Source organism: Montipora capricornis, chromosome 9, assembly GCF_036669925.1.
Source record: "Montipora capricornis isolate CH-2021 chromosome 9, ASM3666992v2, whole genome shotgun sequence".
Taxonomy (NCBI): domain Eukaryota; kingdom Metazoa; phylum Cnidaria; class Anthozoa; order Scleractinia; family Acroporidae; genus Montipora; species Montipora capricornis.
In genome coordinates, this window is record NC_090891.1 from 35923249 (window position 1) to 35946694 (window position 23446).

The following is a 23446-nucleotide window of genomic DNA, read 5'->3' on the forward strand; positions in this document are numbered from 1 at the left end:
ACTTGGTAACCAAGCTAAGATGAAAAGTCGTCGTAAGCTTTGTGGATTCCATCGTGATAGGTATTTTTTGTCATTTTCACAATCCGTTTTGAGCATGATCATCATTCAGTTCAACCAGTAAGAAACCTGTTTGAATATCCTACCGATCGATTATGAAGTATTATCGATATTGCGTTTGATAACAATTTTTAGTGAACTGTGTAATTTTCGATCAGTTTGATACCAAAAGGTCTCTTTACACCGAGTGTCTTTCAAATGCCAACTGGGGACAACTTTTTAGTATCAGAGAATACGGCCGATTGGTGCTTTGAAGTCATATTGGTAACCCGATCACGTATTGTATCACCGTGTAGACCCAAACTATAATACAAATGCTATTCGTTGCTTTAACTTCTCATGTATCACAGATAACTACAACACAAATGAGACTCTGGTATGCGACATATTCAGCAAAGCTAGTTTATTCTTTAATTTTAAGCAAATTAACACTTGCTTACAAATAAACTCAAGACAGTCCCGTTGCAACCGGTAATCTGAACGACAGATTCTTCTTAATTTTTATGGACGGAAATGCATTTTTAGCAGTCTAGGCCACCAGGAAAGTCACCGGAAATTTGTGTAGCTTAGTTCGAATTTCTTGACAAACTCTGTCAATTTTTTTTGAGTGGGTCAAGACTTAATGAAACAAAAGTATGTCAAAGCCACTTCTACCACACCGGCATTTGTTAATGGTAAGAGTTTTCAACCAAAATATCAATCAAAAAGACTAAATTTAACTCCAGCAAACAAGGAACAGGAAGATGCCGGATGCTGTTCCTGTTTAAGTCACTCTTTAGAAAACAATTGTTGCTTTTTTTTTTCTTTTTAATTCAAGTCACAAAAGATGAGTCACTGAATCTCAACTAGGAAAGCAAGATGCGACCTGACTTTGTCAGAGACAGGTAGTTTTTTTTTTCCAATTCCAGTCCGATTCCTCCGCACCAAAACTAGGAGGTTAAGTTCTCAGTTTAACAGCAGTGTCAAAAGCGGTATGGTCGGAAAACTCCAGGGTACGGAGAAGGCAGGATTCTTGAAGAGACGCCCAACAAGTGTTTAAATTAATGGTTTCGTTTACAAGCATATTTATTTATTTGTTTTTTACTTGCAAGGTATAGAATTTTTTCAGTTCTCTATTCAGGTAACCATTCCATTAGTGTAACAACTTTTCACATCTCCATTTGGAAGAATACGAAATAAACGATCCAAATTAAAATTAACATATACTGAGCTAAAGGAATGCAGACAAACGACCATGCTAAAACGAACAGCGTAAATCCAGACTCAAATTCTTATACCTGTCATGATGATTATCTTTTTTAGCAGATCAAACATTCCACGGCCAGCTTAGCTTACTATTTGGCGGCTAAGCAGGATGAATCTTACAGTAACTTAAAGCTTGTGTTAGACTTAAGTCCCCAATTTAACTGGATGAAATTTTTAAAGTTAAACTGATGCTTTGTAATGTTAATATCTCAAAATCGTGTTTAAAAACATTAAATATTACCTGATTTGTGGATATGATCCTAATTAATAAAGCTGATGCAGTCTGTTTCCGCTTGAAAATGATTCGATTTAGTAGCATTCAAGTGGTTAAAACCTTTTTAAAGATCAATCCGCCCTTCATCCAGTTCTCAGTGAACACCCTTTAGAAATTCGCGTGTCTTGAAATAAGTCGATGTAGATGTTGATCATCACTAAAATCTGCAAAAAAATTCACGAAACAAAGTCTTTCATGGGCCTTATCACACAGAGGTCATTTTGAGTCCCGAGAGATTGAAAACTTTTATTTTGCTCCACCGAAACTCGTTCCCAAACATTTCAACTCGAGGTTCGGGGTACGAAATCCATTGTACATAGCCAATATTGTTTTGTGCTTTTAACTCGTACACGGTGACTGCATCTGTGAGTCCTGGTTTTTTAAATCTCATTTTTAAAGTAGCCATGTTACTGCCCACTCTGAAGAAACGAAAATCGTTTTTTACCTTGGTTCTCTCAGTGGACTTTGCATTTGCGGAATGTTGCCCTGAGGTCACTCATTCCGGAAAGAAGCACTTCGTGTGCGAAGCACACCGTTGACTTGACAAAAGTTAGATCCTCCATGATTTATGAGCATTCCTGAAAAAACAAAAATGAAAAAAAAAGCAAAAAAAAAAAACAACAACAAAACAAAATGGCTTTATATACCAGCGTGGGCTGCACTCGATTGCAAATGAAGTTCTTACGAGTACTTGGAGAAATTACAGCGCGAATTATCATCAAAACTGTCGATTCCAGGTTTACCGATGACTCATCGGTAAACCTGGAATCGACAGGAACTGCATATAACTGACTAATACACCATAAAAAAATCTAAACGAAGTAATTTTTTATTATAGCTCATTGTTATGCAGAGTGATGTCCTCTATAGCTGAGGCGATGCACTCCCCGCTGATTTATGTCTGACTTGGCAGAGTGCGATACATGCGCAGTAGGTCACTGCAAATTACTCAACTGCCAACGTACGGAAATAAGCCACATTAGGGATAAGTTTACCTTTTAATTTTTGATTTAAAACACCGGGACGTACTATTTGCTTGCAAAGCCGTCTAGCCTATGTTGAGCTCCGATCACAGCGACCTAGTGAACGTTAAAATTGGGCGTTTTACAAATTTCCCGTCTCACCAGATCTTCTTGACATAATGATGAGAAATTGATGAATTTTGCTCCAGTTGAGCTAATGTTGTTTACTAATTAAAATTATCAAGAAGCTTTCTGTCAAAAAAAAAACTCCAAAATAGTCGGTTTTGCCGGATTTCGGTTGTTTTAAGAAGATTGTTACTGCTTCCGTTGAATATTTATTGGATCTTAGCTGATCGAGTTTCCTGCAGGTTCGAGAATTTCGAAGCAAAAAATCAAAATATTTGAATGAAACAGCACCGACGCGTACGCTCGACTTCATTCACATTCCCAGCATTGCATCAGTTTAACAAAATAAAAGTTATTATTTTAGGGGTCTTATTAAAGACTGACCTATAGTTGCTTTTTGACAGACCAAATCTAGACGTACTCCATTACATAAACCGTGTCAATTTTGTCGCCTTCTTCAAACATAATCTTATGATACTTTGCTTGTCTCAAAGTGGCTTTACAAAGGCAATATAAATGCTCAACAACAACAACAAACGTCCTATTTAAGAATCCGAGCTGGTGGAACCGATCGAGGTAGACCTATCCTTTATTTGCAAGGGTAACCAAGGAGAGGTAATCCAGGTACTTTCAGTTTTGACCTTGGACCTCCGGATTTTAACCACGCTGCCTTCCTGTACAGTACAGTTATATTCTTCGCTTGATGACAGGGTCAATGTGATTCTTTCCGTTTTGCTAAACTCTAGAGTGGTTAGATCACGTGTTGAAATTCTCTCTGTGCTATACCGTGAACAGACACCATTATAAAGGAGAGTCACAATTGAAAAGGGATTTCCACTTGCAGACACAAAGGACGTCAAACAATTGATCCTGAATTGAAGGCTTATCTAAACAGCTTCTTGTTGTTTGTGGATCTAAGCACTTGCTTCATTGAAATGTAAAATATTTTGTTTGAAGAAACACGAGCTGAGTTTATCAGTCAATACAAGTTCAAGGTGATTTAAGAAGGTTGGCCGCAACTCGGATTCAAGGGTCAAGTTGCGATGATGGAGTGAGGACGCTTCACAAGTCACGAGAAGAATTTATCGACGACTACGGAGCTGCTAGATCCATGGGTAAGCAAAAACGCACTTGATTATTAAATCGTGTGCCATTAAACCATTAAGGACTTTTTCCCTTCTTTTTTTAAACAATGACGTGGCCAACGAAACTTTCCAGAAAGCTAATTAGCGAATGGGGCGCTGTCACAAGGGCTGGTCTTGCTTTTAAGTCAAAATTAGACAATAAATCATAACTAAGATACTTTTTCTTGTGCGTGAAAAGCTGAACTGGCCTAAGGTAAAAGAACAAAAAAATTGCTTTTGCCAAGATTCGTCCTGAATGATTTTTGGGCGAATTTATAATAAGACAATGACAGTTTCGAGAATTTACTTTCAATGTTTTAATTCTTGTCCGTGCCATTTTTCGCTGAAAACGATTATTCTTATAGAACTGTTGATATGGAAATGTAATCTTTGGTGTCGAGATTCGGGTATGAAGAAAATTTATTTGTCCTTATTGAGTAACGCTAGCTGAGCGTGACAATGCGATGCTCCTTCATCCTTTCAAGATCCTTTATATTATTTTTCTATTCATTTTTACCAAGTTTAACCATTTGGAAGTGATGCCCATCGTAATCTGCAACCATCCCCAACAATTCTATCCCCGGTACTCTTCGATGAAAAATTCTTAGTTTTCACAACAATCAGGAGCCCATCAACAATTTAACATGGAAATTTACTGTAGTGGTTGCAAAATCAGGAAGCCGTCGGTAATTTACTTAGGCCTGTCTGGAATTTTAGAATTGCAAAGTGCCCTTTTTGCGAGATATTAGAAAATGTGAATCATAGGAATTTGAACAAAATAGAGTGAATGTTTTAAAGAACGGTGACTGGGGAAGTTAAGGTTGTGGTAATGCACCTATGAATGTTAAGCCCCACGGATGGAGGGGGGGGGGGGGGGGGCATGGGGTGGGGATTTTGACATTTTCATTTAAAATAATTCAAATGCCCCACCCCTGGGACAAAATAATTGGTCAAAATGTCAAGTGAAGGTGGTAAAATGTCCTTTGTACGATCAAAATCGCTAGCCTGTGGACGTCACATACGATCAAAATCCCTACCCTGGGGACAGACCTCACGATCAAACTCCCGTGGTTATCCCGACCCCCCCTCCCTGGGGCTTAACATTGATAGGTGCATACAGAAAGAGAATTTATACAATTAAATGGAGTTCTTCGAAAAAAAAATTGGAAATGGTCCATAATCCCTATCTGATAAGCTGAGAGAATCACTTAGCTTTACGTGCGGTCATTTGTTTTGTTGCTGGGCAGAACCATAGCTGGCCATTTAGAATTGGAATATATAACAACAGAAACCCATAAGGGTTGAAACGTGTAACGCGCGTTCACAGCTTCCGAATATTCAGTGCGAACTGATTGGTTGAATGTTTCAGTGCTAAGTACCATATTTGGAAACCCCTCGCTCTTGTTGTTCCAAATATGGTACTTAGCAAATTGAATATTCAGAAGCTTGTTTCCCAGCACACAAGGGGCCGTTACACGTTTCAACCCTTAGGGGTTACTTTCTGATAACAATCTGGTCGATAAGGAACTGGAAACAAAAGAAATGGCCCAAACTCTGATAAAAAGATTCTCTTTTAATATTGCGTATTTTAAAATGACAAGAATCAACTTTCAAGTAATTACTTTGGCATTTTTGTTTCGTGGAACTCACTTAAAGGGCCACTCTAAAAACAATCCTTTAATTACAGAAGACACTGACAAAGCTGATAAAAAAGAGGAGGAGCCAAATACAACAAGAGAACAGAAGATCTGTGCTCAGTGCCGCAAAGGCATCGAAGGGAAATTCTTGCTGAAAGCGCTGGATCGGTATTGGCACGAAGAGTGTTTAAAATGTTCCTATTGCAGTACTCAGCTGGCCGAGTTGAGTTTCAAGTTTTACTTGAAGGGAGATTTGATCCTTTGCAAACGTGACTATATCAGGTGGGTCTTCTTAAGCTCCATCAAAATTAAATAACAAATACTTTTCCCTGAAATCATGGAAACAGTCACGAATAAAGGGTCCGGTCGATCTATCGGATTTTATCTTTGCTTTGCAAGAAAAAAAAAAAGGCCATCCGCAAAGTCTGGGCAAGCGCCACAGAAGCCCGAGATCCTTACAAATGTTTGTCAAACTCTACAAAACTACGGAGGAGCGGGTGTCTTGGCTCCGGGCTGGCTGTTTTTTTTTTTGTCAGGATACCGAACAAAAAATTGGGTTTGCTCCTTTGTTTTCCGGAAAGTGGAAGTTAAGTTTGCGACAATTTTTTTGTAGCCTAGTGTGACCCCTCCCAAACTTTCCAATACTTTTTTCAATTATACAGCGCAAAAGAAAATTGTAGAAAATATAGCCTTACATGACAATCAAAAATAGAACGTTTTGTCGTGGTGTGAAGTTCAAAGCAGGAACCAAATTACCTACAATTACAGCCACCCAAGTATTATTTGAAAGCGCTACAGAGGGGTGTAAATCTCACTACCCAGCAGCCAGTTTGTTCCGCAGGCTAATACTCACAAGCTACATGCAAGAGAGCCGCGAGGAAAGAACGCGCAACCTCTGCGTGCGATTCCACAAGGCACGTCTGCGCCACCTGCAAAGACTGCCACTCCAGGATCGGGCTACACAGTCATACAAGATCCTGCCCAAATCCCCAGTGCTAACCATCGCCTCTTCGAGACGAGGATGCCACTACCATTGGCATTGCCTTTATCACTTAAATTTCTTCGTTTTCGTCTAGTTTTGCTTTCCGTATTGCTTCGAAGGGGGAGCGCGAGGTGCAGAAGGAGCATGAACAGTTATGGGACTCTCTTAGAAAATTCACTGTGTTGCGGCTTGAAGCATAAAATTGCCACCACGAGAAAAGATCTCATTTATAACATGAATCACTCAAAAATTGGTAATGATGCGTCATTCAAATTCCTTGAATGTTATGGGAATTTCAGTTGTTTCATTAAAGTGTTCCTATAGTCTCGCAAATTTATGCAAGTGCACCTCCATATTTCTTGCGACGAAGTTAAGAAAAGTATAACAATTACGAACCTCATTTTCGCAAGGTTATTTTTCTTGAGCATGGGAAGAATCTGATCATAAATTTATTCTTGAACCCTTTCAAGACTTTCAAGGCCAAGGTCTTCAATATTCCGAATGAATCGCTGGGGAAATGAATCTGACATACTTATAATACTCATTCAAATCACACTTTATACTCGAACGCCTTTTGGAAGAAAACACATGAGCGAAAATTCACACGAGAAGAAGCTGTTAGTAAATTTCTTTTTAAGCGTTTGAAGGCCAAGGTCTTCAATATTACAAATGAATTGCGAGAAAAATTTAAAAATGAATCTGACATACTTATCTCAATCACTCAAATAACACTTCACCTGAAAGTTTCCCAAGAAAACACCGGAGTGAAAATGGCTAAGACCACCCATTCAGTGTTGATTTAAGTAAGAAGTGATAATTTCCCGAGTATTGATAAACTTCTCTTTCTGACTAACGAAAATAAACGATTCAGAAGCTATGAAGCATTGCAGAGATTTTCCATAACCTTGACCTTGCTTTTACAACACACATGCTTATCTGCACGTTAACATGACTGTTGAGTCAGTTATCATGACCGTTAAGTCATGTTTCAAGTGTCTTCTTCCATTGGAAAGTGCACGATAATTGAAACCCTTTGATGTAATTAAAAATGAGCCAAAAAATCAGGTTATAGTATGACATGAAGGAGCGGCTCAAGCAAGAGCGAGCTTATTCAGGTCTATTCAGGTTTTTCGTTATTGCTTATAAAGTAACTTGCATAATGGTTTAATCTAAAAATCCCAACATGGGAAAGTTCTTTTTCCGCAGGCTTCCAGACTCACCCTTATGTTAGCATCTTGACAAACTCCCAGTTGGCCATAGCACTGAACCGATATCGCAGTGATCATGGCTTAAAATCCTCTTCAATCTTGAATTTTTAAGGCTTTCTTTTCTCTGCTGGTTATAAGTAATGTTCAATGATAACCTCCATGTTCTATAAAATCTTAAAATGCTCCTTTCCGCAGTTAAAAGTCTTAAATTGTAGAAGTCTCCTAATATGGAGTTAAAGCGGGAACGAAGACCTCGACGAGAACGAAAATGTTAGCAAGAAATCGCTGTAAAGAATGCAATACAATACAATACATACTTACTTGACCACTCCCCATAGGGGCTTTTCAGGGCCAATGAAACACAATTAACAAGCGACAGAACATAATAAAGAACATCAAATGTTAAGAATCCCAACTGGGCGGGGTCAAGCTAGTCGGCTATTTACAAGTGCAGCTGAGACGTTGCACCAGGGACTACCAGGAACAAATTACTGATCCCCGTATCTCGAGGCAAGCGCCCTCACCACTGCGCCGTACTGCGCGTGCGCTTCACATTTGATGCATTTCTTGCAGTCATCTTCCCGACAACGGCATTAAATAGGTGCAAATTTGAAGTTTATATGTGGACGTCGCGCGCACCCGACAATAAAGTTTCTAATTTCCCCCCAAGTGAACTCAAATTTGGTCATTTCAAGTTGGAGTCGGGACAAGAACGCCAAATAATGGCAGAACCTCTACGGGAGAAGATGATTGCTCGAGGAGACATACATACTTAATTTACTGCTCCCCATAGGGGCTTTTCAGGGCCAATGAAACACAGTTAACGAAACGACGGAACAGAACAACAACAGCTGTTAAGAATCTCAACTGGCCGGAGGCAAACCAGTTGGCTATTTACAAGAGCAGCTGGGAAGTTGAACTGATCAGAGACAGCTACCAGGAACAACTTCGAGTGGTCAGAGCGGGTCTTGAGCCCGGGATCTCTGGACCTGAGGGCAAGCCCCCTAACCACCGGGCCACACTGCCTCGGGGACGTTGCCTCCGAGAGGTCGCTGTCGAGGACAAGGGCATGCACCCTCGTGAAGTAGGGCGAGCCAACGTTGCCCGTCCAATGCACGTGCTTTCCAGGCGTCGCCAAATTGCAGTTGTCTGAGGTCCCTCTTGACAAGGTCTTTGAACTGGAGCATTGGCCTTACGACGTTTCGTGATCCAGAGGAATGTTCAAAGGAACAAAAGAAAGGAAGCAATAACTGAAACAATGTATAACTATTCAGGTTCCTTAAGTAAGGCAAAAAAACAAGAATATCAATCGCTGGAATAAAAGTTGCATTAACCATTATGATATTCAGTTGGATCGCGACCAATCTATTCATAGACAGGTGGCACTTGTGTTATGCGCAAATGCTAGAGGATGCACGAAAGTAGCTAATGAGAGATTTATTTTTTCGTCCATCACAAAAATGGCGGCAAACAGTGATTTCAACGTGTCGGAAAACCACTTAAACATCGCATTATCGGTAAACATAACGAAACAAAAGAAAAAGGGCTATATAGTGACTGCTATAGCCGAACTATTCCGCGAATATCAGCAATTATTTCGATGGCTCAAATGCATGGCTCATTACAAACATCTTATCCATTAACTATGATCTTATTTGACTGTTTGACTATTTGAGTCAATTTATTTCCGAAGAAAACCCGCGAACCACTCTTTCAAAGATGACCTCGACATCTGTGTTCTGACTTCCATTTTCACGACCGAAATCAATTTTGACTGAACATGGAAATCGTTGAAAAGAAAATGCTGAAATATAAGCTTCTCAATCATGGATCATTGCCTTGGTTCTTAACTAACACCCTTTACAAGACTAAAGAGGCAAGGAGCGAAAAAACCCAAGTTTTTAAGCCCTTATATAGATCGTTTTCACGTGACGTCATCATTTTCTAAAATCGAAAACTAAAGAGCCACGAAAGTTTTTGTCCTCATCAGGCATAAGAGGCGGTAAATTTGTATCCATTTGCAATTTTAAAGCTCAATAGCGTGCTTCGTTTGGAAACCAGAGCATTTTGAATTTCTGAGTTATAGCGGTGCGTGACACGAGGCGACGATCAAGTTTATTGAGAAATATATATTTATCTCATGGTTTTGGGCCTTTTTAGAATTTAAAGCATTAGGAAAGGTGCTTAAGTAAATAGCTGTCTGTTCAGTACAGATGATCACTTGCCTAGATAGCCAAAGTAAGTAACAGATGTTGACACTATTTTCCGGCCGCCATATTGGTGCACCACAGATGTGCACCAACATGGCGTTTTCATACTGCGCTCTGTAAATTTCTGCGAAACATTTCGACGAATATCTGAAGTTTGGGGAAACGCACGGGCCTAAAACTTGGAGAAGTGTCTTCTTCATTTATCTTCTACAACATCACGAAGTCTTGACTTTTTCCACTGGATGGTTTTCGATTTTTTTTTTTTATTGCGTGACAGTGAAAACGATCTATAAATACGCAAAACAATAACTAAAAGGTGCTGTGACCAATAAATGTTTGATCAATGCTGAGATAAAAAGTTTCTCTTTCTTGTTGAACTGGAGCTATATTCTGATCGTTGTATATCTTAATAGATTACGGTGTACTTGGAGACAGCACATATTTCATGTGAACTGATGTCATTTTGAGAATGCTTTAAGTTAGGGGTTTAATTAAACGTCAATTAACTATTACAACGATAGGGTAAGAGGTGAAAAGGATTTTGTTTTTAGCTTGGGGTTGACTTTAGGGGTAGGGAAAGAGGAATATGATTTATCTGTATTTCCACACACCAGTGATGTTGAGGTTCAGGATATAGGCAGGGAGGGGAGAGGGGTGCCAAACCTGGGCCAGGTTGCCTTGGAGGTTTTTTTGTTGTTTTGACAAAAATTGTCAACCGCAAAGCTTGGACGAGTGCAGGCATCAACTGTAGCCTGAGAACCTTACAAGTTTTTGTCAAACAAGCTCCGCCAAAATTGTATTGTAGATGCCAGAAACACAGAATTTTTGAACACTTTGTAGAATTTTTTATAGCCTAATGCGACCTGGCCATTTGGCACGAACCTTTATGAAAAGGTACTTCCCACGGGATTTATGTATTTCAGTTGTCTTATTTGGCTCAAATGATCAAGTGCATCATCATATACTGATTGAAAAAAAAAAATGGTATGGTTATTCGAAAGGCATTTTCATGTTAAGACAATAGCTGGTTGCAAAATAACTTCATCCTAATTTTTTGTTGCGGTTTTTTGCAGACTGTTTGGTCCTACAGGGGTTTGTTCGCAGTGCATGAAAGCCATACCGCCGCTGGAAATGGTGATGCGGGCTCGTGAACACATATATCATCTCGACTGCTTTGCTTGTCAAGTCTGCCATTACAGATTCTGCGTTGGCGACAAGTTTTTTCTTCACTTCAACATAGTTCTCTGCGAGGCTGATTACTATGACGTCACCAGTTTCTTCAATCAACTGCCTTCTTGTTACATGTGACACTGACGAGGCACGGAGTGCTACCCGTCAAAGTGTACCCTTGAAATATCTTTCTGATTTTATGAATATGTCGCTAGCATCAAAACCCTTTATGCAACAGAAAGAAAATGCGTGGCGTTTTCTTGTAGGGATTCCATTATTGATGAACCGCACATGTAACGTAAAGTTGATTAAAATTTCATGACAATCACTTGTCTCACGACCGAGCTAGTAAGGGGCATGGGTCCTATGTTCAACCTTAGAACGGAACTGTTTTGCATTTCAACCTTCGGAAGACTTTTGCGAGGGACAGCAGTGTGTGATATTATTGTCAAGAACAGGCCGATGTGTCTTGGTTACTCGTTTGTAAGTTTAATTTTGTTAAATTTTTGTGAAGGATTAAAAGCGAACTTTAAAGTAAACTGAAAAAAAGACCAATTCGTGAAAAAGCTTATATACGGCAATATTTTTGCAAAACGTGGAGGATGAAGACCCTAAATACGTACATATCACAACCCACAGAATGTGCCGAATTTAAACTGAACTGAGGAGATTCCATGCCAAATGCTATAGGATCTGAAGCCTACGTGTCAATGATACCAAGCCCGGAAATTCGTTTTTTTTGTTGTTGTTGACCTGCATTCACTTTCAGAAAGTGATGTATGACCTTGCAGTGAAAACCATAATTCCATTCCTTGGGTTAGAATCGAAGATAGTGTAATAGAATGGATAACGAGTTTTCTGAACAGCCTTATCTTTCCTCCAAGAAAACGTTAAAATAAAAGGTAATGCCCAGTTTTCAGATTCTTGCTTCGACAAAATTTCTTTTAGAGGGTTTGATGGGTTTAGTAATCAGTGTTTAAACAAGTATGTCATGTTTCAGACCACACGTATTTTTACGGATCGTTGTGACGACAAGGATGTGTGCTGCTGACCAACGTCCCTTTATTGACCGCAGTTGCCGTAAAGCGTGTAGTACGAGATGAAATAAGGCTGTGGTGGCTCTGGTCTTTGTAATACCTGAGATCGCTGCAGCACCCGACTGACAGTGTAAACCGTGGTCCGAGATAAACTTTAGTTTGTTCTTGCATCACGTACTGCCCGCTAAACAAGAATATGCACGGTAAAAGATCTAACGCATGCGCATCAGTCAGGAAACTGAATCAAGGGAGGGGACCCCACCAAAACCTTCGTGAAAACAGAAAGTGCAGGGCAGATAAATTATAAAGTGAAAGGATAGACAGGCTACATACCTATTGAATTATTGACAACAACCTTGGCTTCATGAAATAGGTTATAATTTAGTCCATTTCTTAAGCAACTAGAAGCAAAGGGCAGACGATTGTAGTAGACGGCCAGTCCAATTTGATGGAAATAATCTGAGTGGTTTCTTCTTAGGGAATTGTATTACGCGAAAAAAGAAAAAACGTATCACCTGAGTCAAGGTCACACATATCAGGGCAATTTAAATTTTACACCTATAGTGATTTTCTGGCAGGAGTCAAGATTGAGACGAGAGATATCTCTCTTTCTTTGTTGAGTGGAAACTATCCTGATTAACCAGTCGCCGCTCCTTTAACTGGAAATATCGACGACTTCCTGATCATGCAGTACGCGACAAATGTAATAATCTCGCGGTCAATCTCGCTTTCTCTGGATTTAGAAAGGGGAGGAAATGACCCCTTCACCCTGCAGCTGTGATTTTGAGTGGTGAATTTTTTTTTTAAATCTTGGTCGCTTAACTGTAAATATTTCACCTTGGGTAAATTTTTCTGAGGTAGAATCAGAGACGTAATTTTAGCTCGATAAGCCTTACCTCAGAAAATTTGTTTTGTGTAACCGCAACGAGCATTTATAGCAATGGGATTTACATGTATAACTGATGTCTTTTTATGGAATTTGACGAAAGAGGGAAAGAATAGGGATTAAGCCATCACCATGTACAAGTATCCCACGTGTATCCGAAGGATCCCCCCAAACCAAAAAAATGCGATACTTTTTTATCTAAAAGAATTTTGAATCCTAATACACTCTTTTTTTTATAAGAGCGTCTAATTTTGGGCCTGAGGATGAAAGTTCTTATTTTTTGCGCTTTGAGCCTGAAAACGTTCTTAGTTAAAATGTCCTTTAAATTGTGTGATAGTGAGTTCGACTACAAACTGACTTATTGTTCAGTATATCATGCGGAGAAAACCACATTGTTAACGTTAAACTGAAACGTCCCTAAATATTTTAGTTGATTGTCCTCTCAGACTACAGCTTTACGTTTCCCGGACTACGCTTTCATTTACTAGTGTACTGACTACTCAAAAAGACCAAAACAAGCAGATGAGCAAAATAAAGATGTTATTAACTGGGTATGCACTTAGTTCATTATTCTTAAATTTGGGTTTAATCTCAGCCTGAAAGTTCTTATAAAAAAGTGTACCATTTACGTATCGTTTTCAAGATAATATTGTTGACTCTTTTCAAAACTCACACACCTGCGTTCGTATCCGGCGATGAATGTGAGCCTCAAAAAACCAAAAAGAAAAAAAAAACGCTTGCTTGGAATGTTAAAAGGTCCCTGAGATCCATCAATGAATGCTGTTCAATATTAATTGAACTAACAGCGAAATTAAGACAATAGAGACAAGTTGTATCTTTCTACTTAATTTGTATCTGATACTCTGACAACTCCATTACCGGCTTCATTTACTCTTGACTTTCTTGTGTGTCAGATTGCTGCCCTTGACCGGAAAAAAATTGCCCCTCCATTAAAGCTGGATTATGTTTCTTTTGGTTAAAACTGCCATATTTGCTTTGAATTGGATGAAATGTTTCCTGTTAGGCCAATTTGAATGACAATTAAAATGACTAAATTTATGGGTATTGTATAAGTACAGTACTGGGGTATCATTTGTGGTAGATCAAGTTTAACTTGCAATGTGTAAAGCATATGACGGTTAGCTCAAATAATTAATTGCGGTTGCAAGTTATTTTCCAGACAACTTGAGACGAGTGCATTGTTAAAATCATTGAAGCTCAGAGGATTTGGATTGAGAAACACGATCCTTGATCTGCCAAAGCAATTTTAACCTCTTACGTAAAATCAGCATCTCTGGCTGCTTTGGAGTGGCATATGACAAGGTCTCTAAAAGTGCATATCACAGAATAGGACGTACACAGCTTTACACAGATTGAAGATGGGTAAGTGAACTAACCTTTGGATATCACGGCATATTTTAGTTCGTTTTAGGAGCTTTGTCATTTCCCTAAATGTTTGACGAAGGCCGTTAGATGGCTTTGCCGATTTTAGTAGCAATTGCCTACCGCATGTCTTTTTTTTTCCGTTTCAACATGCGTTTACGTTCCTCTACATAAATTTAATTAACGGCCAAAATTTTTTTTTTTTTTAAACGGGACAGGCTGGGCACACAGTTTGGCACATCCGCACTGAGGAATCAGCCGTGGTCGGACCATATGAAATCCTGTTATATGTTTTAGCTATTGCGCAAGATATTTTTCGTGAGAGGTGAAAGTTGAGAAAACAAATTTAGGGGAAAAAAATGAAAGTACAAGCAAATTTAACCTGGGAAAGTTTGACAATGTTCAGTTGCTTATCAATGCTCACCTGAAAGGCGTGACTTGATCGAGCGATCCTGTTAAGATGTTACACTAAGACGAGGACCCCCACGCGAACGCGTGCCATTGAACCCACGCGCGAACGCGTGTTCATTGAACAGGATGTTATGCGCTAATGAACGGTTCTTTAATCATAGGCGACAAAGACAAGGAAGGAAACAACCACAAACAGGGTGATGAAGAAACGACAACGAAATTTAAGACCTGTGCGCAATGTGGTGAAAAAATCCAAGGGAAGTTTTTGCTGCGAGCGCTGGATCAGTTTTGGCACGAGGAATGCCTGAAGTGTTCATATTGCAGTACACAGCTGACAGACTTAAGCCTTAAATTTTACTTCAAACGGGACCTGATGCTGTGCAAAAGGGACTATATAAGGTAAGATGTCTTTCTTTCACAAAGAAGCAACGCTTTGTCTGGTGCAGTACTTCTTAAATCCGGCTTAACTAACCGTAAAAATCAATTTGGCACTCCGTTCGTGCTGTAAGTAGTTTGACACGTGCTGCCGTATAAAGGGGAATACGCGGTGGACTGTAAACATTTATTTTAACATTAACTGTTGATTTAAGTGCCATCGGAGCTGCAAAGAAGAAAGAGAAAAGTCTAGGAAATAACTAATTCGCTCCGTTAGTTTTTAAGGATTTTTGTTATGCTTGCGACGTAAGATATTAATTTTGTTTACATTTAGTGTTCGGAACCTTTTATCAAGGCTTATATTCGCGTGCGAAGTATTGTAAAGGAAGCTGAAATCTGCTTCCGTGCTACCAGCCTGTGGAAATCTAGTTGTTCAATTTTTTCGATACATAATTACAAGATTAAAAGCTTTCTTGGCGCGGAAAACAGCTCTCGAAGAAGGAAAATGGAATTAGCAAGTTGAGTCTAGACAAACCTTTTGTCCTTACAATTGAATACTCAATTACTAAAATGAAATACGCGCAAATTAAAGCCTTCGAATAAATGAAATCTAATATAAGCTTTTCGATTCATTCCTTTTATGTTAGAAAGCTAGAAGCAGATACTTTATTTTCTCAAATTTTGATGGCTCGTGAGATTTCAAATTAGTGTTCATGTGAATGCTTGTTTTGAAGAGAGTTGAAGCATTATGAATAATTTATTGTTTTCGTTCTTTAATGCCAAGGGAGATATACAAGAGCCAGATTTAAGTTTACGTAGGAAGCTCTCGAAGTTTAAGACCCAAGATCACGGAATATTCTCTTAAATGGATTAATAGCTTTATTGTAAGAGTTTTTTTTACATTAGAATGAAGCAAAAGTCACGATACAGAAAAATAACTCTTTTGAAAATTTAATTGACATTCATAAAACTACATTAGGGCAATGTGCCGTTTACAAATCAAAACAAAAGGAGATTTTTGGATTGTCACGAAAACCTCAATATTCTAATAACTAGTTTTCAGAATTCCAAAATTGCAGAAAATCTCCCTTTCTTATTACATTAAGTAAATGTGTTTACGAACCGAATCACGTGAACGAGCGACAAAGTAAACTTCAAAGCTTGTTAAACCACAATTTAAAGTCTTATCAACAGCGCAGCATCTTTGCCAAAATATTGACATACTGCTGGAGACAGATAGAATTTGATGTAATTTCATTATTTTGTCAAAAAACGTTTTTTGAAAGGACGATTCCAACTCCTAATAGGGTCTCGGGCTCCACCTGGTTCGCTAATCGCGTTCCAGCCTGGAAACGACGCGAGCGCCGTGCACCAAAAACCTTTGACTGAAGAAATTCTAACTGCTTCGATTGTGGCATTGTGGCAATATTTGGGTAGATATCAAGTGCAATTGACCATGGAGGCGTGCAAATCAAGAGAACAAATTTAATGCAGACACCCCGGCGATATGGAAATTGTATGAGTTTTACATACTATGGTGCCCCATCCCCGCCAAAAATCAAAATTAGTTTTTCATATTAAAGTTTAACACTCTTCTTCCAACTTATGGAACCAACATTTGAGTTAAGCACTCAACATCAAACTTTTTAATGCCAGTGTTCTCCGGGATTGGTAGTATCAATGTCTCGAGATGAATGTTAAAGTTAAACACCAAGTCGAACCTTCTCAGGTTTCAATTTGTAAAATTGAAACGCCATGCCGAAACAAGAACACGAACTTGCAAGGAAAATATTCACGATTTCATGTTTTGAAATGAACACGGTTGTCAAAATGTTAGACTCTTCTCATTTAACGTTGTCGCGAAATATCCAGTTCGTCTAGCCCACTTCGTCACGGGATTATCTGAATACAACATCGTTGCGAAAAGTTGACTTCGTATTGCAAAGGGCGTGCGATTTCCGCCACAAAGATATCGAATGTCAAGCACGCGTGACGTAGCCTTCTCTCGAAAGGGCCTGGATCAAGTCCGAAGATCGGGATAATGACGGCTTTGTACAATGTTGTGTGTCATGTGCGCTATAAATGACCTTACTTCCAGGATTGAAAGATTGGAAAATTCCAACGGCATGGGATCAGTAGTTCAAAGATAAGACTATACATTAAGGATGCTGGCAAACTCCATGTATTTGATGACATCGTCACTACCGTGAGTTTTGAAGCAAGCAACCGTGGACAATTTTCCTGTCCGTGTACGTTGGATCAGTGGCTTGATCTGATCGGCGTTATTTCAAGTTGAGAAACTAAATATTTTAAGCAAGAGCCGATACAACGTAGATTTGATTTTAGTGGTGTACTATATTTCGGCTGGCCAAACCAGCCTTCTTCAGGTACAATGAGAGTTTATATTGAATTGCTTCTATGTACATATATATATATAGTAAATGGATGTTGACGTAATACTGGAAAAAATGTGATAAAACATGGCAGTTACCATGTTTTATCACATTTTTTCCAGTATTACGTCGACATCCATTTACTATATATATATATGTACATAGAAGCAATTCAATATAAACTCTCATTGTACCTGAAGAAGGCTGGTTTGGCCAGCCGAAATATAGTACACCACTAAAATCAAATCTACGTTGTATCGGCTCTTGCTTAAAATATTTAGTTTCACAACCGTGAGCACTGGGTATGAGGCCCTTACAGAGATCGAAGCGAATCACAGTTCCAACGCACAAGTTGACTAAGGTTATCATGCCCAGTCAAATCAATTTGGCGCTCGAGGAAGACCATCGTTTGAAATAACCGCAGAGAAACTATGTTGGGAGTTGAAAAACGGACTATTGAAAGGAGAATAATAGTGATGAAAAAAAATAAAACCTCTCCTTACCTCACTTTTCTATGATGATTCCTGCCTGAGCACTTAATGTCTCCGAAATTGTTCCTGAGACGGCTGAGGAGATCAGTCTTGTCAAGTACCGTCTGTGCACCAAAAAACCAAAACAATGGACCACGAGCCCGCAGGCATGAATTTCATAAGTTTGCGGTTATACTAGTATTAAATCGCACTTTGTGATGTATAAAACGCACGCGATTTATAAATCGCAGTGAGTTATAAATCGCAAATGTGCGATTTTCAAATTGCAATTTGGGCGCAATTTATAAATCCCAGCATTACGAACGTCGCAATTTATAAATCGCAAGGTTACCAACTTTGCGATTTATAAATCGCAAAGTTCGCAATCTTGCGATTTATAAATGGCAAAGTTGTGCATCGGCATACACTCGGTGACAGGGCTTTCACAGCTGCTGCACCATCACTTTGGAACAAAATACCGAGTGAAATACAGGAGGAAGACAATTTTGACTGAACGTTTTAAGTCTAAATTAAAGACATTTTTGTTTAGAGTAGCTTACCCTATGAAAAGCTTGTTATATTTTTTAGTCTTTTTATTATATCCAGAATTGTAAATACTATTTTTGACTTTTTTAACTTGTTTTTTAATCGTTTTACTTTTTTTTTGTAAGGCGCATTTGATCATATTCACATGTTAATTAGCGCCTAAGAATATTAAATATTATCATTATTATTATTATTATTGTTTTTATTATTGTTGTTATTATTATTATTATTATTATTATTATCGTGCGATTTATAAATCGCAAAGGTACTTCAATCTGTTATTTATAAATTACAGGACAACTTTTCGACATGATGTTAAGAAGTTTAACATTCATCTCAAGACATTGATACCACCCACCCATCCCGGAGAACACTGGAATTAAAAAGTTTAATGTTGAGTGCTTAACTCAAATGTTGGTTCCATAAGTTGGAAGATGAGTGTTAAACTTTAATATGAAAAAAATGATGATTTTTTGCGGGGATAGTACACCAAATGTTGCAGCGATTATCAGTCACACGCGTCCCTCAACGACATTTTTCACATTTCGAAAGTAAAATTTAGGTGGACGTCAATAGACCTAATCGGCTAACTCAATGTTGTACCCAATTCAAACCGTTTGGGAATAAAACGTTTTGTTCCAGGTATTTCCATATCATTTAAATATGAATGCTACATTATCATGCAAATACAACACACAAAGAATCTTAGTCCCGTGAGATTTGAATTGGGTACAACATTGAGTTAGCCGATTAGGTCTATCAAATGTTTCCATGACGAATTCAACTGCCACCAAGAGAACAGGCTTATTGTCATGGAAACATTTGATTGACGTCCACCTAAATTTTAGATGAAAAAATGTCATTGAGGGGCGCGTGTGACTGATTACCGCAGTAAACATTATGGCATTTTTTGGAGAAGCCGATTGAATTCAATATAAACAGGTATTGAGTGCAAAAATTACCGGGCCCCAGTTGTTCACGATGGACAGCGCTATCCACTGGATAAATCACCATTCAGTGGATAAGTCATATCGAAACTAATTACGCTAGCCAATGGATAGTGATTTATCCCCGGTGGATAGCGCGCGTTATCCCGACATCTTTTTAACAACTGGGGTCAGGTGAATAGTGGAATTGAACCCCTCTTGCTACCATATTGTCCACTTCGTTGTCGTTTACTCGTGGTTTACATTTCGTTTCGCCTCCGTCAACAGTTGGGATATAGAAAGATGCAGCCCCTTGCGTTTTCTCCGAAAAAAGAACAAAGAAACACAAGATCAGTAACCGTCGACTGCATCCTCGATCATGGCAAAAATTTACATCATTACATGTCATTAACCACATGATTTCTTATTCACAGTTCTACTTTGGCTGGACCATGTTATGTCTTCCGAGTCAGCTTTGAGAAATGGTTCTTTCCACTTTCAGCAACAGATCTTTCAGTTTTAACGGCCTGGCAGCAAACAGGCCATGTTGGTGTACATAACGGTTCATGGGGAAATTGAATTCAATTTTTTCCTGAAAATATTTTCTTTTTAGTTTCACTGGGATCGAGCATGAATCTTATTTAACATGAAAGAGGAAAAGCTGGAAAAGAAGTCCTCTTCCTCCCTCTGTTGTCTATCAGCTTCACTGTCTCATGCCGAAGCTTCATCGGACCTCACCTAGTTCAGTCGATGAGCTAGACGCAAATTAAATCGACTCGCACGGCAGCTAACTACTTCTTGCTGTGGTGCTGTGCTCCGAGATCTTAAATGGGAGGTGTAGCGGCTGCTAGAGGCGTCTTATATATGCTTTGGAACCATTTCGTTGATCTGTGCCCTTCGTAATTCAGTCCCCAATTGAGTGCATGGGTAGCAGCGGCATCTTTATATTGGTTTACTTATTTTTCTAAACACTAAAGAGTTTGTAATTTATTTCACAGGTTATTTGGCGCAAAAGGGATTTGCTCTCAGTGTTTAAAAACCATTTTACCACTGGATATGGTGATGCGAGCTCGTGAGCATATTTATCATCTCGACTGCTTTGCTTGTCAAGTCTGCCGCTATCGATTCTGTGTTGGGGACAGGTTTTATCTCCATTTCAATGCAGTTCTTTGCGAAGACCATTACTACGACGTCAGAGGCTACCTCTATCAAAGGTCTTTCTTCACATGACCCGCAATGGGCTAAACAAGAGAGGCCGCTTAAGGATTAAATCGAACTTAAAATGGGCAATACTGCGTGAAGCAATTCCCTTTAAGGTCCATGTTATCATGTTGATTGCAAGTTGATTTTACGCATGCGTGATTTATGTTGTTAAAATGGGAAGACAGATTCTTGAAAGTTTCAAACATGCTATTTGTACACATGTGAAATGCTACGCGCAGTCAGCAAAGCTTAAAGAGGCATTTTCGGGCATGGTTCTGAAAAAGCACTGCATTTTTCTGTTCAAAAATAAATGAATTATTTTCTGTTTTAAGCGGCGTTGATCTAAATTTGATGACGGTTTAACATGACCTCTCAAATGCGACAAGGACGTCATATGTTTGCATCTTTATTTAGAATGTTTTTTTTTCTGTAACCGTCACCCCATCAGAAAAGAAAAACCACTAACCTTTTAAGTTTGCTCTTTATCACGAAGACATGCTCAAGGAAGCAAATAAGTGGTCAAAACAAAGATAATCTAGTTTCTGTCCGTTAATCATTCAGTCAGTCTCTCTAGTCATTCAGTAGATGACACTGAACAAGGAAAAGGAAGTAGGTGACTTACCCTAACAAGATTTCATTTCGAAAAACCTACCACTTTATGGTATTATCTATTTTTATGGAAGGGCTATTGCAACATTTTTTTTACCAGAAAAAAAATAATTGGTGACATTGTGTTTCAAGCCCGATCCCAGCAAGATTTGGCACCAGCAAAATTTAGTTGCAGACCAATCAGAGGCGTTGTGGTCCTCGGGCCCAATCTGATTGGCCATTATTTGAAGAAACTATTTTCTAAATGTAGACAATATAGTAAAATGGTGAACAAAGCCAAATGAGAGAGATCGACATTTCTGCGTTATAGACTCTTCTGTTCTGAGAATACGATTTCATCCAAAACGATCAGAAAGAACCCCTTTTAGCATGAAATTTCTTGGAGGGTCAGCATGAGCATGTAAATAGTGTTTTCAGATATTATTAATTAAGGTAAGGGTGAAGAATATAGCAGAGAGTTCCACACCAACAATGTCACAATGTCAGCACGTTCTTGTATTCCAGTGCCTTGTTCCTGGAACAGCTTGTTCTCTGGAGCAGATTCATAGAATAGCCACCGTCCTTACCATGGCCACCCAATTAACTTTCACATTTGACAACTAGGTGTAAATACGTCAACTCAACAACCCCTGCAACGGTGTTCAACTTACAACTGTACGAACTTTGCACACCCTGATTGGCGGATAATTTGTAAAAAACTTTGTTTGGGGGCCACGGTAAGGCGTGTCGCACTGTAAACTTTGCAGAGAGTTTTATTTTAGCCTGCTTATTACTTTCCAGCAATAAAAATTGGTGGTCACCGAGTTTGTTTCTTGTGATATAATCGTTTAAAGTCAAAATAAAAGGTGTGTTTAGGTTGCCATGGTGATAATGTACGTCACATTAATGAGTACATCTTGTTAAGCATTATTGGTGTTTCATTTGGTACCACAAGATTGTCATTACTTACAACAGTGTTTTAGAGATAATCCTTCTAATGAGACATCATCAGCTTCAAATTGCTGAAGCTGGTTTGAGCCACCTCATTTCAACTGCGCGTGCTCAGTGATTGAAATTCTCATATTATTAGTTTTACTAGTTCTACGACCTTAAGCTTGCGCTCCTGATCGTGCACTTTCAATTGCCTTAATTTCAAAGATTTTCTTTGCCGAAATATAATCATTCATTCGTTGCAAAAAAATTCTGCCATTCACCACGAGATTTCAATTTTAGAGCACCGTCCTACGTACGGTCAAGCGGCTAATTGGAATGCAAAAATGTGTTTAAGGACGGAGCCTACTATTGTTATTGCGCATACGTTCTGCGCATCTTCAGATACTCGGGTTTCCTATTGGTGATGCTTACCAATACACGGATATTTTTGCGCGGTTAAAAACTATGCGGAGAAAGTAGATCTTCGTATGTACTCTTGGTATCTAAAGAGAAAATTGTGGGTAACCATGCATTCTATAGAGATAATTAATCTTCAATTTGAGAAAGAACGCGATACATTGCTTTGTATTTTAGAGCTTTTTACAAATATTGTCCATGAATTATCTTTGACAAATGCGTGGTTACCCCTAATTTTCTTTTTGGATTTCAATAACACTTGTTAAGATCTATCTTTTCTGCATAATCATAAGTGGGGCAAAAAATGCGTTTGAGTTAGTAGGCACCGTCCATAAGGTCGTCTTAAGGCCAGGCCCATGTTTCTTTCTCGCTCGGCCGTGGGAACAATGACTGACAATTTTGGCAACTCTATTCGCAATTTGAGCGACCTTTACAAGCAAAATCGCAAACAGAAGTACAACGAAAACCACATTTAAATGGTAGAGGGTCTTCAAAAACTAGTTCTTAACAAGATAAAATTGCACACAGATCAGGGACTCTTAACTTTTGGTTTTGAAAACCGGGAAAAATCAAGAATTTTAAATGCTTTTTTCATCAAAGGGTTTCCATCAAAGATACTTAATCTATTTCAATATTGAATTTTACCCCCTATTTCTATATTTAGTCCGAATCAGTTTCTTTTTAATTCGTGAGCTTTAATAAATTTCTCAGCAAGATGAAACAATAATAAAATGACAACTTAACATCTTGAATTACTTTTATGTGAGTGCCATGTTCCGCGAAAAAAGGTTTCTTCCAGACAAAGTTATAAAGGAAAAACGATTCTAGAATAAATTATCTCTAATTGAGAAGCTGTCAACAAATGGCTATATTTCTCAAAACT

The 23446-nt window shown here is 38.7% G+C and overlaps 2 protein-coding genes and 1 long non-coding RNA gene across 4 annotated transcripts; 2 read left to right on the forward strand and 1 right to left on the reverse strand.

Moving 5' to 3' along the window:
* Positions 1-532: 532 nt before the first annotated feature.
* LOC138015385 (uncharacterized) lies at positions 533-18538 on the reverse strand. Its single transcript, XR_011125550.1, has 3 exons — positions 17984-18538; positions 2022-2154; positions 533-1740 (listed from the first exon to the last, which is right to left on the reverse strand). It is a non-coding gene; the product is annotated as an uncharacterized lncRNA (long non-coding RNA).
* Positions 3278-11544, forward strand: LOC138015384 (LIM domain only protein 3-like). The gene is made up of 3 exons (XM_068862401.1): positions 3278-3779; positions 5476-5707; positions 10899-11544. Exons 1-3 carry the CDS (start codon positions 3776-3778, stop codon positions 11131-11133), a joined length of 471 nt encoding a protein of 156 aa, XP_068718502.1. The 5' UTR covers positions 3278-3775; the 3' UTR covers positions 11134-11544.
* On the forward strand, positions 14089-22100 carry LOC138015382 (LIM domain only protein 3-like). 2 transcript variants are annotated; one of them, XM_068862400.1, is made up of 3 exons: positions 14089-14301; positions 14874-15111; positions 20421-22100. In XM_068862400.1, the coding sequence occupies exons 1-3, from the start codon at positions 14298-14300 to the stop codon at positions 20650-20652; spliced, it is 474 nt and encodes a 157-aa protein (XP_068718501.1). In that variant the 5' UTR covers positions 14089-14297; the 3' UTR covers positions 20653-22100. The 2 variants fall into 2 exon arrangements, with proteins under 2 accessions (XP_068718501.1, XP_068718500.1); XM_068862399.1 differs by lacking the exon at positions 14089-14301 and having other exon boundaries at positions 14788-15111.
* Positions 22101-23446: the final 1346 nt, after the last annotated feature.